This window comes from Pipistrellus hanaki (genome assembly GCF_964339955.1).
Source record: "Pipistrellus hanaki genome assembly, chromosome: 4".
Lineage (NCBI taxonomy): Eukaryota > Metazoa > Chordata > Mammalia > Chiroptera > Vespertilionidae > Pipistrellus > Pipistrellus hanaki.
This window is the reverse complement of record NC_140506.1, coordinates 31,266,526-31,286,131: the sequence shown is the minus strand read 5'-3', so window position 1 is coordinate 31,286,131 and position 19,606 is coordinate 31,266,526. Positions and strand designations below refer to the sequence as shown.

At 41.0% G+C, this 19,606-nt stretch overlaps 1 protein-coding gene across 15 annotated transcripts in view; it reads right to left on the bottom strand.

Annotated features, from left to right (window-relative positions):
• The window catches only part of MAST4 (microtubule associated serine/threonine kinase family member 4), a 508,313-nt gene that overhangs the window by 62,371 nt on the left and 426,336 nt on the right, over window positions 1-19,606 (bottom strand). For all 15 annotated transcript variants that reach the window (XM_084880866.1, XM_084880860.1, XM_084880867.1 and 12 more), the window contains 5 exons: window positions 18,155-18,224; window positions 12,345-12,423; window positions 6,016-6,173; window positions 4,080-4,155; window positions 1,911-2,120 (listed from right to left, as the gene is read on the bottom strand). In XM_084880866.1, the coding sequence (XP_084736992.1) occupies window positions 1,911-2,120; window positions 4,080-4,155; window positions 6,016-6,173; window positions 12,345-12,423; window positions 18,155-18,224 (593 nt within the window). The remainder of the gene's footprint in view (window positions 1-1,910; window positions 2,121-4,079; window positions 4,156-6,015; window positions 6,174-12,344; window positions 12,424-18,154; window positions 18,225-19,606) is intronic.

The following is a 19,606-nucleotide window of genomic DNA, read 5'->3' as shown; positions in this document are numbered from 1 at the left end:
GATGATCTTGGCCCTCAAAGAGCCCATGGCATGTTGGTGAACTGAGGCCCCAAAACAGATCAATCCAGTGTATCGTGGTTAAATGTATTGAGATGAGGAGTGTGACACAGGCCAGTTATGGTTTTTACTTGTAGGCAGAACAGAGCCACTAAAGGATGTTAGGTAGATGTTCTTGCAGTTGCACAGAAGCATGAATTTGAAGGATTAGGGATAGAAGGGGGCAGACCAGTAAGGACGAGGGCCTGAGCCTGGTAATAGAAGAGGAGGGAGGATTTGAACTCATATCAGTGACTTCAGTGAGAGTGCGTCAGAAGCCAGTTATTCTGCACATGTGGACTGAGCCCTCCCCTGCTTTGCACCTTATCCTAGGTCCATAGTCGGCAAACTGTGGCTCATAAGCCACACGCGGCTCTTTGGCCCCTTGAGTGTGGCTCTTCCACAAAATACCACAGCCTGGGCGAGTTTATTTTGAAGAAGTGGCGTTAGAATAAGTTTAAGTTTAAAAAATTTGGCTCTCAAAAGAAATTTCAATGGTTGTACTGTTGATATTTGGCTCTGTTGATTAATGAGTTTGCCGACCACTGTCCTAGGTGAATAGAACAGACAATATCTCTGCCCACACAGGCTGATGTCCTAGTACAATGCTACTCAAATGGTGGCCTGAAGACTGGGACCAGTCCACGAGCCCTTATCAGTCTGTGATGAGAGAAGCGCAATGACTGAGAATAAGCAACCCTTACAGCAATTCTACACGCTGGGACCCAAATGCATGATCATCTGTCTGTAAATTAATTTTCATTTTAATTTACAGGAGAATTGGTCCATATCAAATTGGAAATCAACACCAAAAAATAAAAAAGAAAATAAAACAATGTATTCATCCCCAAAGTCAGTCTGAGAAACACTGCCTTAGTGGTTGCAATAAGTTGGAAAGTGAGAAATGGGAACAGAGATGAGAAAACTCAGTTGGGAGATTAGGATGGGAAAAGGAATAAAATAATTGCTGCTACCCAAAGAGGGATCTTCTCATCTTGCCACAACTAAATTCTGTGGGGGCAAGGACAGATGAATTTCTAGATAGCTAAGATGCTAATATTTTCCTTCGGCTTCATGCAATTATTCGCATATTCATACTTACAGGAAACCATCTTCGATTATGTTTACATAGGCATAATTTATTCCCTATGAGATACAGAAATACAATATACACTACTCTACAGGCTAAATAGGTTTTCCTTGTAGGCTGTGGCTTATCAATTTCAATCAGAATAGCAACATTAAGCAGTAATTCCATTCCACCGTGCACACTCCCTTCCGGTCCTGGGGATTATCAGGAGTGGGGCCTGCAGGAGTTAGACCTAGACAAGGCCTGTGTTTACCTATCATTTCGGAAATTGGATATTTCGTTAGAAGAAGAACTGACACTAATGAAAATCTAAGCCGCCATTTACCGCCCAATACCACATGCAGGTTAATTAATAGGACACAACAGCCTGGAAGAAGGCAACAATTTTCCATTTAGCTTTTCCAGATATTAGAGCTTGATAGCATCATCAAATAACACACATGCACTCAGGCAATTTATAATGCTATAGCTAAGGGATGGGGGGAATCGTTGCCTCAAAATCCTTCACAATCAACTTATCCTGAAGCCATGAGCTGTTGGATCCCAAGGTTCCTGTAAAGGTTATTACATTAACTTTCTATTACTATAAATGAGGACCGGAACCCATTTATGGCAAGTAGCAATCAGGTGGTATTTTTTTTCCCTGCTTCATTTTTGCTTCCCTGGAATATGAACTCCATTGCACGGTTAAAACTTGTTAAGCAAATGCTCTGATAAAATGTTTCCCCCCTCCCAGGGGAAAGGCAAAATAAGTCAGCAAATCTATACACCGTGCGGTCCTTACCTCCTGTAGCAATTTATCTAATTTGTGCTGCAATTCAAGGAAGTATCGGGACGTGATGAGGCCCTGGTGGGATTTATCCAAGCAATCTCGCGCCAGCTCAATAATCTGGTGGTGAGTGAAACTGAGCACCCCATCTGCCAGGGGGAGCACGTGGTCCGGGGAGTAGCTGGTGATGATTTCCTTCAGACGGTCTTCCATCTGCGCGGTGGCCTGTTTAGAGGAGATGTGCACACACAGATGTAACAAGGACACGCACATCTGGACAATTCAATCATCACGCTTCTCTTGCATTTTCAGAGACTTCCTTACGCTTTTAAATATGATTCTAGAAATTAAATTTGAAAGAAGCCTCGTTTCTGAATGATACTACAATGGTGCACACATCACTATATATTCCTCAAAGCCCGTGAATGTACAGCACGGAGGTGAACCCTGATGTAAAGAAAGGGCTTTGGGTGATGGTGACGTGTCCTTGCAGGCTCATCCACTGTCACAGAGGGGCTACTTTGGTGGGGGATATTGATGAGAAGATTGTGCATGTGTGGGTCAGGGAGTATTTAGGAACTCTGTACTTTCTGCTCAATTTCGCAGTGAACTGAAAACTGCTCTTTAAAAAAAAAGTTTATTTGGGGGGGAAAAAAGAAGTCACACCCTGTGGACGGAAGATTTGAGGTACGGAAGGAAAACAAACAACCAGGGCAATAATTACTTTTTTCCTATGCCCTATCAAATGTAAAATGGTCCATGCAACCTTCTCCTCAGGTAACTTATTCTCTGTGAAATGTTATGCTTTCATTTCAGATCTTCAGTTCTGTTAAAGACACTGTCAAAAGTATCGAATGGCTCTGTTTCTCCCTATTCCACCATCGGGGCTGTCACCGGAGCCCCACAGAGCAGGCCAACTGTGTACCAGGAATCAGCATCTTACACCTCCTTGATCCTTTCCTCAGAAAGCTGCCAGACATGTGCAAAAGGCCCAGGGGGTCCCCTCGGTAGCATAAATCTAAAATGTCCTTTCCCCCGTCCATGATCCCCACTGCCTGGTCAATACTCCTCACTGTTGGCTGCCTAATCAGGGAGGTTCCCTCTGCCCCCTGCCCCCTCTGAAGTCCTAACCCATATTAACTACAGTCAGGACCCGCTTCCCCGGGGAACCAGTGACATGTGATAAATAGCTGAAATGGCTTTAATCGATGGCATCAATGTTAGGTTCATTACAAAAAATAAGTACTCTACTCCTGATCTATGAAGCCAGATTTCCTTTTGTTCTCTGTAAGGGGGGGGGGGGGGGTTGGAGACACATGAAACAGAGAAATTTGCCTTCTCCCACATGTGCAGGACACTTTGGTGGGAAAGCCATGGAAATGAGGTGTCGGAAACTGTCCGACAGCAGCTCCGTGCAGCCAGGGTGCCTGGCAACAGCCATTCACCCAGCCTCTCAGGCTCAGTACAAATCCCTTTTGCAAGCCCTGGCCGGTGTGCCGCAGTTGGCTGAGCTCTGTCTCATACACCAAGAGGCTTTGGGTTTGATTCTGGTCAGGGCACATGCCCGGGTTGCATGCTCGACCCCCAGTAGGGGGTGTGCAGGGGGCAGCAGATCAATGTTTTACTCTCACATCAGTGTTTCTCTGTCCCTCTCCCTTCCTCTCTCTCTAAAATGAAAAACAAACATATTGTAATTTAAAAATTCCTTTTGTCACTCTAATGGGGAACATGGCACTAAAAAGGTTACGTGTGCAATTGGTAAAGAGATACGAAGTCATAAAAACAAGACATTAAGCTAAATATATATATATATATATATATATATATATATATATATATATATATATATATATATCTCCATGCCATACCAGGCTTCTAAGGAAGAACATAGTCTCTGCTTAACAAGACTGCGGGCCCAGAGCATGGACATGAAGAGCACCAGGGTCGAGGCCCCAGTGGTGCTACAAACAGCAGGACTCACTTGGGGCCAGTTCAGCACCAGGCTGTGTGGCTAGCTCTCAGCAGTTTGTAAACATGTTTAGTGATTCTTTCTAAAGAGGCTGTACTGTTGTATGCGGGTCATTTCTAGATTGAACCATTCCATCCCTTACAACCACCTTCCGGACTCTAAACCTACAGTGCCTGTTTGTTCCAATGCCAGGCACCTTCAATTCAGCTCATTACCTTCGGGAACCTTTCTTTGTAGACATGGTTCATCATAATTATTTCATGGTCACAGCAGGCGGGAGAACGTCCAGGGCTGCAAGCAAAGCAAATTACCCTTTTAAACTTGCCACAGCGTGAAATGAAAATAAGCCTTTTATTTATAAACAATTGGTTGCATCAAAAGTACTATACAACCTTTGTAAAAAACAAACAAACAAATGTATTAGGTACTAAACTACAAAATCATTCATTAGCGCACACATACCTTCCCACAAGCATAGAGACACCTCATGAGGATTCAAAAAGCAAGTTCAAGAAGTGGAATGCCACATATTAATTACAGCTGCATGAATAACCCAGGAAACTGTCTTAAACTGAGCTTACATTCCGTATGGAGCATGCACTTGTGCATGAGTTCTGGGAACCAGTTAGTGAACTGTAATCATTATAAAAGCAAATAGGGTGGCCACAAAAACAACCTCAGGCCCACGTGGAAGTGTCTAATTTCACACTTTTATCATACACCTGCGCTCCGCCACGGCCCACTGCAGAGCGTTAGGAGCCTTCCACGCACAGGTGTCAGCAGTGAAATCCATTTTCTAGCCTAGCACACATTTATTTGGGATGCTGAGGCGGGCGTTGTGTACAAGATGAAACAGGCATACAATGTGGTGCATTTTTCTTTATTTCAGTAGCAGGTCTGTGTTCCTTCTTAGTGGTAGGTAGTTCTGCAACTTCCCTGTGAGTATCTACATTCCCAGGAGAACACAGTTTGCACTAGAGATCCTAGAAACTCCTTTCATAAAATGAAAGGGTAGCTGTGTAGTAACATGTCATTAAATGCAGCCATACAATTGTTTTTATACTCCATCTCTCAAAATATTCTAACACATCCTACATTACCAAATGTGATATTTGTTATCAGTGTATGATACTAAATATGAAGAATATAGAGGGGGGGGAAATCCCTTCTGAGTAAACTTTAATATTCAATTGTACTCCTGACAAAATATTTTTTATAATAAAACCTTAATATGTCAAAGGGCACCAATGCTATACTATCAGGTCTGGTACTTGGTGGACCCAGAGATGGCTGCCCGATCCCCCTGCAGGTGCTTGGGCAGGGGTTGGTCGCTTCAGAGATGGCCTCAGCTGCAGAGTCACCTCACTCTAGGCCACGCCCTTCCTGGGGGTGGGTGTTACATCCAGTGACTGAGGCAGAGATGTAAAGGAAGGGCCATTGGGCCTGGAGGTACAACTCTAATGGGTCATGTCACTGTGAGCCTGTGTGGCAGCTACACATCTCCCTGTGCCCCATGCTGCTTCTCCTCCTTCCGCAAGGGTGGATCCTAAGCGCTCCTCCTAAACTTCCCCATCTCTGTTTTAGAGTCTGCTTACTCAACCATCAGACTGTGACTTCTGAAATGAGATCAAAATAAAACTGGCTCTGTTTTTTGTCAAAAAATGTGAACTACATTGGGCATCCACAAAATTCAAGGGACACAGATTGCTAACAGTTTGTCCAAAACCCTGGAGAAAAGTACGAAAGCTCTCAGAAGGCTTCCGTAATGTAGAATCTAAATCCACATGTGAATTCAATGTGCTGCCTTCATTTCAGCCCAACTTCTCCCTCTTAAATTATTAACTCCTCTCGCACCATAATTCGACCGTCCTGAAATTTCCAAAGGCTAGGAGGTCTTATAGACCCTTTAGCCCCTGCAATCACTGCTACTACAGCAATTCGTAAGAGCTGTAAGAATTTGAAAGAAAAATAACACGACCTCTTTCAATGGTAATTAATAACATCCTGTGCAGATGGGAAAATCACACTGTAGTTATAGCAGTTCACAAATCAATGAACGTATACATGAATGTCAGGACCAAAAGTCTTCCCTTGAAAGGACTGAAAAGAGGCAATCCGATTAAGCAACATTTTCCAATTGGGTCTACACACCTCAGACTTCGGGAACGGGGGCGCATGGGGGTGTTCCTGCACCTGTTCTCCGCGGCGATGCTTTCGGTGGTACAAAAATGTTTCGATAAGAAGTGTAACTCATCTGGCGTTGGTTGGTATGGTAACTGGTGCAACTTCTCCTGGGACGAACAGGATGACTGAAACAAACCAGAGTGAAGTTATGTGACCACCTTATAACACTGGGGGAGGGGGGTAAATAGTGATGGAAGGAGACATGACTTGGGATGAGGAACACACACAATACAATATACAGATAATGTGCTATAGAATTATACCCCTTACACTTATATAATGTTATTAACAAATATAAGCCCAAATAAATTCAATTTTAAAAATGTCTTCCAATGCATATATAAAAGCATTACAGCTTGATATCCCACCATTTTACATTGTTTCCTTTTCATGTTATACTAAGTAACTAGTGCCTACATTGGTAACGCCTTAATACTTTCTCTGGGAGGCCAAAAGGGCTTCTGTATTTTGTCTCATTGGCCTATAAGTTGATTTCCCCAAAGAGTTTCCTCTCTGGAGAAAACCCAGGCTCTGAAAATGGATAGGACCCATTCAAAGCCAAGGCAGCAAAGTAACAACTGGAGTGAGAATTTGGGTGCATTAAGTGACAGATTAGCTCTCAATGGAGTACAGTACATTTATTTCTACTGTGGCTTATAGTCACGCACTGTGACTGTGACTTGTATGATGCCTGATCATAAACGAGGAGCTGAGATCTCTTTACAGAGCATGCTGCCCTTTGATGCAACTACCACTGACATGTGTCCTGGTGACAAAAGGAGCAAAGAAAGATTCTTTTCTCAATAATGCCATTGTTTAAAAAACTGGAAATTTTTCCCCTTTTTTCTTTGACTAAGACTATCATTTTTTAAATAGCTTTAGTGGTGGTGAGTTTTTAATCCCTTGAGTTTAGATTTACTCTTTGAAAATGTTCATTCAATACTTGGAACAAGGTAAGGTAGAAAGATGAATGGTTAAATCACACTGCTTTTAATCAATTGGAAGAATAAAACTATAGAGCAGAGACTGATGTTTTTATTGGGTGATGAACTCTGTAAGCAATTCTAACAAGATACTGATAAATTTTTGAATAACAGAAACATGGTTAGATTAAACATATTTGGAAAAAGACCACTCATTTAAAAATTCAGTTATAATGGGATTTTTTTCATTTAAAAAAGTCATTAGGTTAAGAGCACACTTCATAAACCCTGAAATCACAATGCAGTGACACTAGAAATGAGTGACTAGAGCTTAAAAATATCCTGATACCTGGAAATTATAGACCACTGTACCAAGTACATAGAGAGATAAAGAGATTTTTCTAATGTAATGAGATTGTTTTATAAACCATTAAAATGAAAACACTACTAGACAGGTTTGTGAGATAAACCAAAACTCCATTCAAAAACTACAGGCACAGCCTTTAAACCCTTCACTGTGAAAAAAACAACGCACACATAACTGAAGTCAACTCAAAGAAAATGGCAAAAGAATAAAAAAACAAGCAGGAGAGAAGCAGCTATGATAAAAGCAAAAATAAGGAAATTAACAAACAGAAAAAGAGAATTAAGAATCGGTACATATATCTCAAAGGTAAATCCAGGTCCATAATTTTGCATCTAAGATTTCAAAACCCGGAAACCCAGAAGTTAATTCTTAAGTGTATAGTAATTCCCTTTGATGGCAAAGCATCAACTGAATGGATGGCAAGCTACTTAAAAATGTGTATTTAATCCACTTAGTGTGAATGTTGACTCAGGTTGCTGTAGAAATTTAATATATTTGGTTATGAGCTGCTGGGCCAGTTGCTGCTGGGCTGTTGTATACAGTACAGGGATCATGTTACCTTTCTAAAATGTGAAAATTAATTCCAAGTTAATTTGTAGCAGGCTCCAGAAGTTCACATAAGATATTATGCTCCTGCATGAGAATGATCTGAAGAGACTCCAACGGGGGCTGGGGCGGGGGTTCCCTTTGTGGAGGGCGGGAGGAAAAAGGAAGGGATAGGGTGGGAGGGGCTTCCGTGGTAAAGTTAACACTTTATTTATTAAACAAAATAAAAATGTATCTTTAAAACTGGTTGCAGCAAAGGTAACAAAAGCGTTAACAGGAGTTAATGCTAAGAGGAAAATAATGTGGTTATGCCATATACAGCCATATAACTGAACTCCATAAGGAATGTGTAATGGGGAATACGTAAAACAGTGGTGCAGGGGTGGAATCGTGTAATCTCCACCGTATTATAAGAAGCATGGAAGCTCGGAGCTGCTCTGGGGAGAGAGCCTCATCTCAGTGAGAGCAAGCGAGGTGCGAATGGGAACAGGTGACAACAGGATGAGTCCAACTGGGAACAACTGCAGGCCCCCAAAATGCCCTGGGGAGTCAAAGGCACCAAGCAGTGAGTGGATATGGGACAACAGAGCAATGCAAGGCTCAGTTTCAGTGGCTGCAGGGATGCAAAGCCAGTGGAGGGGACAACAGAGGGTGCAGGTACTGCCCCCACAAGACCTCATACCCCATTGAGAAGATACCTCCACTGGTGAAACATCCTCCACACTGCTTTTACAAGAGTTTCAAGAATTAAGTTTCTTAATTAGCTGAGCTGATTACTTCACATTTTTAGCATGTTCTCTAAGTGTGGTGCCAGTGGGTCTCATCCAACTAGTTTGCATATGACCTTTGACTATATCATAAGTCAAATCCACTTTCAAAGAGTGAAGGCTCACACAAAAACTGTGCTGCTAGCTCTCAAGGCAATAAGAAGTCACCCCAAAAATGTTCTTAGTAATGATATCCTCTATAATAAAAGGCTAATTTGCAAATTGTCCCCTCGACTGGGAATTTGACCAGGAGTTCAACCAGGGGATGTGTGGCCCCTCCTCCTGGTTGGCCCTGCATCCGATTGGGGGCGGGGGCAGCCTGCCAACTGCTTGCACCTTCACCCCTGGATGGCCCAATAAGCTCCCCCACCATGATCAGGTGCGGGCCGGCTGGACAACCTCTGGCCCCTCCCCTCAGCTGGCCTGGGTTCACCCGTGCACCGGGCCTCTAAGTCATTCAAATAAGCATTTAGTCTCGCAATATAACCATTTTGCAGAGGACAGTGTTCATATGTATGCATAATTTTTTACTTATCTATTTCAACATTTGTAATAACATTTTTAGAGTCACATTTCATATTTAAGGCATTTCTGATTTCTTCTTTTCCCCAGCAGAAAATAATTTATCTGGTAAGAAATATAAGGAAGGATCCCCCCCATTGCTGCAATTCCATATGACTTATTTTTAAATTAAAAATTATGAATGTTATCTGAATATTCTTTAAAAGTTTCATAAACTAATTTTAACTTCAAAACTTGAAGTTAAAATAAGTTGCAACACTAAATATTCTCTGGAAGGACCGATCATATCTTTCCAATTTAGGAAGATAGCATTTTTAACACTAGCTAGTTTTGCAGTTTCCATGATATCTAAGAACAAAGACAAGATATTTCCATTTTAGTGTAGGAAGTTCTTGAATTCATCTAACAACATAATTGTTTGTAAAACTTACACTATATTTTCAAAGTGTTTGTAGTTTTATTTGTATATATTCTGTATTTTCATTTAAAAAAATAAATAAAATGCATTTCTGATTGACTAAATAACTTAAGTGAACCCAGAAATTGAGAATCTAAAAGTGATTCAGATTAAACTTAGAAGAGAAGAAAAAGAGACTAGAGTAAGCAATTTTGCTAAGTTTTGGGCCTAATATTTTAGATACAAGAACACAAAGAAACTGAGGAGAATGAGAAGTAACTCTTCAACTTTTCAGTCCTAATTTTCAGCAATAACGATAGGGAGAAAAGGCAGCTGAACCCCTGTGTGACAGCACCGACACTCCACAAATCAAACAGTGCCTTGTGCCCTTCAGAGAGAGTAATTCTGAAAGCTAAAATTTCATTTTGAAGGACAAAACAGGAATAGGAGGTCAACGGTGATATGCCACCACTTCAATAAAATACACACAAGAGAAAAGCTGTCTTACCTCTGGCCAGAAGCTGTTAGAAACACCGAGTATGTGTGTGACTAACCACTGTCCCAGGGGGCTCTTCCTTAGGCACATATGGAAGTCAGGGACAGCGGGGACTTCATTCTGACAGATGGCTAGGTCAAGTTTATAAATCACAAGGTTCGTTTGAAGAAACACCATGTAAATTCCTTAAAAAGAGCCAGGAGCCTGAGTCTAGCTCATTTACTGTGTTCCTAGTGTTAAAACAAGGGGGTTGGTACACACAGCCCCTCAGTTCATTCTCAGCACCTCACATTTTTTATACATAAAATGAAGAGAAAAACAGCAACTACATCACAGGGTATGCTGCTAGGATTAAATGAGCAAATGCATTACAAATAATTAGACGAGTGCCGAGCACATAATAAGTATTTATTTAAGATGTTTTTAAAAATTATTTCTACCAAACATAGCCTGATTCTATGAAGCTCATCCTTAAAAAAAAAAAAAAAAAATAGGTACACTTCCAAAAGTGGTGTATGATTTACTAGTTGAAGATAGAAAAAGAAAGATCCTGTACTCTTCCCTGTTTTTCTGGCAAAAGAGAAATTTCGATGTTTCAATTACAATAAAATTTGACTGAAGGGCAAAACAAGGCGAAGTAGTTGAAATAAAAAATGACGTGGAGTTAAAAGACATGATATACATGTTAAATGGGTATGGGGAGGACTAAATGGGAACATGTATGGGAAAGCCACTGAACAAAGAACCAAACATTCTGTTTATTGGTGGCTGGTTCCTAATTGGAGATGCCCGAGGGTCTAGGAAAGAACAGCACTTACAATTTAGAAAATTCCACTTTTGTTCTTTTTGGTCAATAAATTTTGGCATTCACACTGTGGTTGTCCATGTTTTCAACATCTAAAATATGAGCCAATAACCAATGACAGTTACTGACACATTAACTGAGGGTGACTTTACTGTCACTTAGTGACCTTATCCACTGAAGCCCTTGAGGAGTTTCAAGCATCCTTTCCTGCTGTGAGAAGGATGTGCCATTGGAACTACTCAAGGTTATCAAGATGTTTCACAAAAACAACTTAAATGGACAATAAACTCATATACCACAACAAAATGGAATAATGGATGGGGAAATAAATCACCTTCCCTCAATAAAGTGCTATAAGAAAATGGTAAAAATAATCAAACAAATTTTAATAAGTCACTTTTAAAGGGGCCCCCCAAACCCACATATTTTGCATCTGGAATTTGGAAACATATAAGATAGTAATAATACCAGTTAGATTTTATAAATGTAATTGTAGTTTCTTTTTAATTTAAGTGTTATTAAGTGGCTGACTTTATAATGCTTAGCACGGAACTTGGGTCTGTGGGAAAGAAAAAAAAAAGTAGATGGAGAGCCCTCCTCAGTAAACCACAGACTTTGACAAAATGGAAATGAACCAAAAGGGGTTCTAAAATCACCAGGTGACACTCCTGGCTGGGACAAGAGCAATCAGACCACCCATGGGTATTCACTGAACGCATACAACATACCAGGTCTTTATAAATGACCAGCTTCTAAGGCTCTGTTAAGACAGATCCCACAGCATCACTAATTTAAACTGAGAAAGCATCTATCTAACCTGCCGGGTAGTTTCCAGGCATTATTAGGTTCTGGTTGAAATGCTATGGCTTGGAGCAAGAGAATATCCTCCTTCCTCTATCCTTTTTCATGGTTTCATCTTGTCTCTTTCTTTATCTTAAGTTACTAAGAAGTTCTTTTAATCTCTCCTTAAAAGGAAGTTCTTATCCAGAAGGCACAGACGAATTTAAGACTGACCACTTTTTTTCTTTGAAGAAGAAAAACAAACAAAACAAAACAAAAACACCCCAAACAAACAATACTCTGCATCTGAACCCCACAAGAAAACAAGACCCAGGCCATCCAATGGCATTGTCAGTATTAATATCATTGGCGTGGAACCAAAGCAATACAACTGGATTGCATTTTCCTCCCCAAACTACAAATGGTATGAAAAGAGAAGCGCCTGATCTTCAAACTTGGGGACCTGGGACTTACTCAATTGGTGCACCATAGTGTAAAAAAAGAAAAAAGAAAAAGCTTGCTGCCAAAAGGATGTCTTTTTTATGTTTGTTAGCTCATCATTTGATGCATAACCTATAAGAATGACAGACATAAAGCATTTATCCTCTCCTCCCAACCTGGAAACACCCAGAGAAAACAAGGCCTGTGTAAGAGCTGTGGGTGGTGAGGGAGAGGGGAAAGCCAGGCACTTACAGAGACGGTGGAGCTGGGCGTGTTTGTCCCATAGCCAGAGGAGGGGAGAGAAGCCAAGGACCAGCGACGTCCATCAGTTCTGTTGAGAAGAAGAGATTAGTTTAGGCAAACAGTGGAGAGCCGTGACCTGGGAATCCCAGGGAAACCAAGTACTTTTAGTCAAACAAATGACACAAACATGGTCCGTGAGGATGTGGAAATGTTCAGCAGGGGCCAGGATAAACAAAAATTATACAGCAGGTTGACTTTTATCTCAACTGAATCAATATGCCCAAACAAGGAGAAAGTGAATGGGTTGATCCATAGTATTGATCTCTCACTAATACACTTTGGCAAAATGAATACCTCGGATAATTACAATGGTCAGACTCAGCAGATTCAAAGGAATAAACACAGAAAGGGAGGAGGAAAACACTCTAATCTGGAAACTCGAAACGGGGGCTGTGATCTGGAAGGGCCTGGATGCCATGTGCTGCAAGCCGGTGGGGACTTTCCTTAGATCCCAAAGACAGTTCCGCTTATTATTTCCAAGGGACTAGTCCCACTCATGCTGCCTGGGGAAGCAAGGATCAGCAGGCTCACAGCTGGCTCAAGCCTTAAGTGGCAAATGACTTTGGCACTAAGCAAGTGTCTGACCTTATGCTCAGAATCTCTTAAGAGTGATTCCGTTCTGACATGACCTGGCTTTAGAAAGTGTTTCAGCTAAAGCCTCTTGCAGAGTGGATGCGTATGCAGCCAGCTCTGACTGACAGCGGGGTCAGAATAAAGATGTTGTGCTAGGGACGAAACAGAATGCAAAGAGTGGAGTTTTCGCCCCAGTCTTAGAGCCAAAGCTGTCAGGAGTCTTAAAAGAGAGTAGTTTTACCTCCAAATGGTGATGGGGCGGGTAGCTCTCTGGGTTGAATGAATTAGGGTCATTACATGGGTCTCAGATGAATTAATGAAGCAATAGAGACAATACTGTTGTGAGACACCAGAAAGCAAATTTTCTAAACTCTCTGACCTTCCAGAGCCATTGCTTTATTAGTGAGGAGGAAACAGGAAAAACATGCTCTATAAAGAGCTACAATGGAGTGTCAAATAAAGACTTTTTATAGTGGATGATTATATTAATTTACTACATGAGAGATGAGAGTGGACCACATTGGTCAGAAATATTCACGGTAAGTTGAAGTCAGGGAATTTAACAGCATTAGACCTGAATTTGAGAAATGTCACAAATAGATGTCCGTGTAAAAAAAACAAAACAAAAACAAAACAAAAAAACCTGACAGTTCAGCCTAAATTACGTTCAAGGGAAAATGTGATCCTAGGCTACCATGGATGCTGCCTCCGAGAAATGCAATGGTCCACAAAGATGAAATGGAGAGTTCCAAGTGGACAAATCACAGCAAGACTACAAGGTGAGGATTTCAGTAACATTTACCTGTCATTTCTGTGACCATGATTGGAGTACAATTGAATCAAGAATGTTTTAAGAGAAAGAAGCAAAATAAGATGTTTATAAATATACCAGAGAGAAGAAATGGGGAAAATTAAATCATATGTTCTTTAAAAATATTTTTTAAGCCACTGAAAATGTTCAAGGTTTAAGAAGAAAACAATTACAGTAAAATGCTTCTAAAGATATCAAGCTATCAAATAAAAGAACACAGGGGGTCCTATTTTCTTTGGCTACTTATGATAGACTTAAAAACCAATGCCTGAACTTTAGAGTTTAAACACCTCCAATTTTTAAAAGCAAGAAAAGGCTATGATTTTATAACAATTGCTTACTCCAGTGGTTGGCAAACTCATTAGTCAATTGAGCCAAATATCAAAAGTACAACGAATGAAATTTCTTTTGAGAGCCAATTTTTTAAAATTAAATGTTTTCTAAGGCCACTTCTTCAAAATAGACTCGCCCAGGCCGTGGTATTTTGTGGAATAGCCACACTTGAAGGGCCAAAGAGCCTCATGTGGCTTGCGGAGCTGCAGTTTGGGGACCACGGACTTAGTCCATTTAATAGCAATTATCAGAAACTAGTCTCTGGAAAGAGTAAGGGACAGAATTTCCCCCACCATGATTTTGTTTTGTGATTCATTAACTCTCCTTTCCCTCAGGTATCGATAAACTTTTTTCAGACGAATGAACAATTCCAAGAGGAGTCATGTTCTTATTAGTTCTGAAGCATAAATCACATTTGCTTATTCCAGAAAACACACAACCAGAAAGATGTTTAAACAAAAATGTGCTCGGGACCTTGTGCAGCCACGGACCAGAAATAATTTATGTCTCATGAAGTTCGCGAAGTTGTCCGTGTCTATTTACTCAAATGGAGCACACAGGACCATTGCATTTTTATTACTATGACAACCGCACATTAGAAGTTAATATGGATGCTATATATAGTACTTCAGAGAGAATGCCCTTTTCTTCATGAAAGCTATCTCAAAAGTGCAATTTGGATCCCACTAACAATGTTGTCTTTCCTTTGCAGTAGCTACCAGTAAAATGTTATCTGAAAGACAATATTCTTGCCAAAACAAGGCTTTTTTTGGGGGGAAAAAAAAGCTTTTTCTTTGTGGGTGGAAATATCAGTGTTCTGCTAAATGAAAAAGTAAGAAGGGAAAACATCTGATGGGAACACAAGATACAAAGAGATGGGCAAAAAAACATCTCACTACCCCTCACAAAAAGTTAGATTAATATGGTGAACAACAAAGAAAGAACAAAAAGTTCCCACATCAACCTGGCTGTTATAACTGTATGAAAAGGAAGCAGATTTCTTTGTTTAGTTGGATAGTCACCTGGGTGATGCATTTTATATTCTAGTGGAAGTTGGACTAAGCTAATATAATGTAACCAACTAAAGTTCGCTCCAGAGAGAATTCTGAACTTAACTAGTAGGTTGCTCTGCCCACTGGTGTGCAACAAGTGCCTTTTGACCTGAGCTCAGCAGGCAAGTCTGTTCTAGTCATTTGCCTGTGGAAATACATTCTGATATTTAACCTGGTAAATAACAACAAAGCAACGAGAAGACACACATGGCTTTATTCAGGGCTTATATGTCATATGAGAGTGAAAGCAATTTATAAAGAATAAATCTCCACAACTTCTGGGAAAGGCAGAACAATGTTATTCTTCCCATTAAAAAAAAAAAAAGTAACTCCACGATCAGAGGGACTGTAAACCAGTATTGTAGTTAGCGAAGTAAAAATGTGTTTCCTTGCTTTGAACAAAATTAACTGTATTACAATGCTTTTTTTCATCCTTTTGTTTTAACTTGATATTAAAAAAAATTAACTACATGAATTTGCCACAAATATGTATTAGATAATTTGGAAAGCAAGTGTGCCCATCGTATTTTTGAATCTGAAATTAAACTATGACATTACAGAGGATGTCTACAGGGAGAGTACTACTTATCACATGGTATAAGATCAGAAACGATCAATAATCTGATCTTCATCCCTACACCCAAGAGTAATTTGAAAACAGGGTAAGCTCTCCTCTATTGGACCAAATACACAAAACAATAAAACACGGAAGTCTCCGAATGGCATTACTTTTTAGGCTCAGAAATGTATACCAAATGAAAGCCAATGGAGGACCCGGAGATGAATTTCCATGTTTTCTAAATGAAACTGAGCTTTAAAATGCAGGGGACAGACCCTAGGTAAATAAAAATATGCCAACTGGAGTTTTCACAGCAAACACGGGTTCTGTTTACTTGAATGAAAGTTTAAAAAGATGATCACTCATATCCTATCTAAATTAATACTTTCTGAAGAGTGTGGAGAGAGTTCCATCTGGAAATTCATGCAAAATGAATTAGAGGTCTCCCGTGATAATTTTCTGTCACGGTTTATGGTTTATTTGTAAAAAATTAACATGCCTAGGGGTTTGTGTATTTTTTTAATAGCTAAGAAACCAGATTCATCTGTCTTCCAGTCACCCACTTAATTATTAGATTCTCTTTATTTTCATAAATCTGGCAGGATTAAGAGGCTATGATTTCTGTCATGTTTAAATGCATGCTGTAATGAGATTTCATTTTTCTTATTATTTAAAATAATTAAATGCATTCTCTTTAAAAAGAAAGAGAGAGAGAGGTGTGTGTTTTAAAGACTATGTCAATTTTTAATTTTGGTTTTTGTTTCCATTTATAAGAGTAGCACCTCCACGAATTAATATTCACTGGGCAAACGCAGGCCTTGTGGGACCAGTTTATTTCCCCATTTTCTTTACAGTGCTTAAAACAAGGAGCAGGGGTCTTCAAACTACAGCCCGCGGGCCACATGCGGCCCGCAGAGGAGTCTGATCCGGCCCGCCAGGTTTTTTGGGCAGTGAGCGCAGCCGAGGTGTTACAGTAGGAATTAGTAGTTCATATAGTCCGGCCCTCCAGCTCTCTGAGGGACCGTGATCTGGCCCCCACTTTAAAAAGTTTGAGGACCCCTGAGCTAAAAAGTTGGAACTAGAGGAAATCATGATATGGATCTCAGGAAGTTCTTGGAGATCATGTCTTCACTCCTCTGTGTCCTCATGGTGGAGGGCCGAGACCTCACACATGGGCATTTAAACATACAGTGTGTGTGTGTGTGTGTGTGTGTGTGTGTGTGTGTGTGTGTGTAATGTTTACAAGGGAATCTTACTTATGGAGAAGTCTGAAAATACTGCAAACAGATCCTCTCCTCTGGATTCAGGAATATAAAACGCATTACATGCTGACAAATGGCAGTGAGGACACTGTAGTTTTGCTGATCGGTAACAAGTGTTAAAACAAATCTATTTTTTTTTTTAACTTACCTATGTGTCTTTCAGTGCTACTTTAATCCACTTGAAGGTATAGCTAGGTCTCTGAGGAAAATTGGGCAAATATCTAGGACATTCAGACCATCAACTGAATTTATCCTGAATATTGAGAGACTTCAGTGAAGGGGCATTTTGTTTTCTGTGTGTTATTTCTGGGCAGGAAAGGACAGGGTATGTATGTGAGGGACGAGGGGGCCAGGAAGGTGGAGGTTTGAATCTGACAGGGTAACGTACATTAATTCTGTAGACAGAACATAGGAAGGATGGCTGGGTATACCTCTCTCACTTGGCGAAATCACAGATCTGACCCTGAAAAGTTTCTATATGAGATTATATGCCCTGCTGTCCTTGAAGGGCAACACTTCTCTTGACTCAAGGACCCAGATAGGAGGCAGATATCCTTAATATTGGTGCCCAATTCTAACTACAATAGAAAACATAAACCTTCCTATGGCTCCTGCATCGCTTTATCTCAGGGGGATCCATCAAATGATGGCTGGATGAACTCAAGTAAAGAGGCATCTTAGAGTTGATACCTTGTGACCCCCAAAAAAGTCATTTTTATTTTTTTAAAGTGCATTTCAAAAACAACAACAACAATAAAATATTGCACCAAGGACACATAGTCCTTATACTGTAAGCTCAGAAAATTCACTAAAAATCTGTTGAGCATTAAGCATGTATAAGGGATGCACTAGGCCTGGGGGAAAAGAGGGAAATGGTCATTTCCTGCTATCACTGGGAGCCCACCATCGAGTGAAGGACCGAGAGGTAGAGACAACTCTAACACAAGGCAGAAATCATCACTAAAACTGGTGAAAGCAAGAGTTTTAACAAAGTTCTGCGAGAACCAATGCTACCTTTGGCGGGGAAGTTCAGAAAAGGTCCTACGTAACAAGCAGGACCTCACAAGGCAGAAGGCAAGGGTGAAGGGAGTTCAGGGGAAAGTTGAGAGGAGTGGGAGTGTGGTTCTCTCCATAAACATTTTCCTATTCAGCTCACAAGAAGTCCTTACCTCCGTGCAAATGAAAAATGGGCTGAGGCACTGGGGGAGAAATTTCTTGGGCTATCTTGAGGGCTATTGCCTGCAGAGAGAAAGAAGGACAAAGTTTACAACATGACCTTGTTTTTGTACCATTATCCACGTCCAGAACCTTCTTCTCTTTAGTAGTAAGTTTCTGTCCCCTTTTGCAAAATGCTTTAGTTTTACCTGCAGCCAGGGATCTGGGTGGAGGGGACAGAGTTCCAGCACAGCGTTCCAAGTGTACAAGGTATATGAATCACCTCATGCCCCTATATCACCAGCCAGCAGCCCTGCACATGTTTAATAATTTAAATACTCCAGTCCTACAGAATATCAGACACACGAATGTATGGGCTTCCACCCTCCCAGAGGTGCTGGCATTTCAAACAGCAGGATGGATGCGGAAGCATCTGCTTTAAGGGGACAGGGTGAGCTGGGCTTTCTATTTTAGAGAGGGAGCCTTAGTGGCTTTCATCGTAGTAAACAGAAGAAAGAGTCTGAGTTCTGGAAAACAAATCCTCATATTCCCTAGTACCTATTTTAAAGGTGAATAGATACGTTCCAACTAGTCATGAACACTGCAGTCCAGGCCTATGTTATCTCAAGGAGCCCAGGTCAATTTCAGCATGGCCAACGTGGCCCAGTAGGATTTGCCCTTACCAATACTTTCTCCTAAGCAGCGGGGCTGTGAAAAGCCACAGTCACACACCGGCTGACAGGGGGCCTCCCCAAGACCTTCTGGGTGGACAGAGTGCAGACAGACTGTTCACTGTAAGGAGGGCAGCTCCGTGGGGGCCCTGAGAACACGCGGCCGGCTGCTGATGCTGAGAAAGCTTGGCAGGCAGCTGGCGTGGGGAAGCTGAGGACACTCCAGACCACCCTGCCTCCCTCCGCATGTTTAATTAGATTGGCACAATTATCTGAGGACCCGATGGGGCTGTGGCTGGTTTCAATGAGGAAGTGAGGAAATCTAATCCTGTACGTTCTGGAAACAGGGAAAATAACCAGGAAGACATTTTCAATCCTTAACGGCAAGCCAGTTGCCACATTACTGGTTTTGCAATAGAAGTGACAATTGTAATTAGGTGTAGGGAATACAGAATTGCACGTTAAAGTCAGTACCTACTCTGTAGAGATAAACAATTTATTACCGCCGTGCGGAAAGAATAGACCAACACATTAAAGAAGGTAAGTTTACTGTTACCTTGAGGAGTTTTGGATTGGCTACACCTCAACTGAAATTTCTCAATTAACTCAAGGTTGCAAATTTCACAGTGATGCCTTCAACAGATGCCATTAACTTTATGACAGACAGCACAATCAGAGCCATTAACGGGGAAGCACGGAGAAGCCCATTTTTTGTGGGTAGAGAACCGAGAAGCATTTTCCCGTGCTGCAATCAGATTTATCTGCCTTTGCATCTGCTGTTCCTTGGGCCCCTGG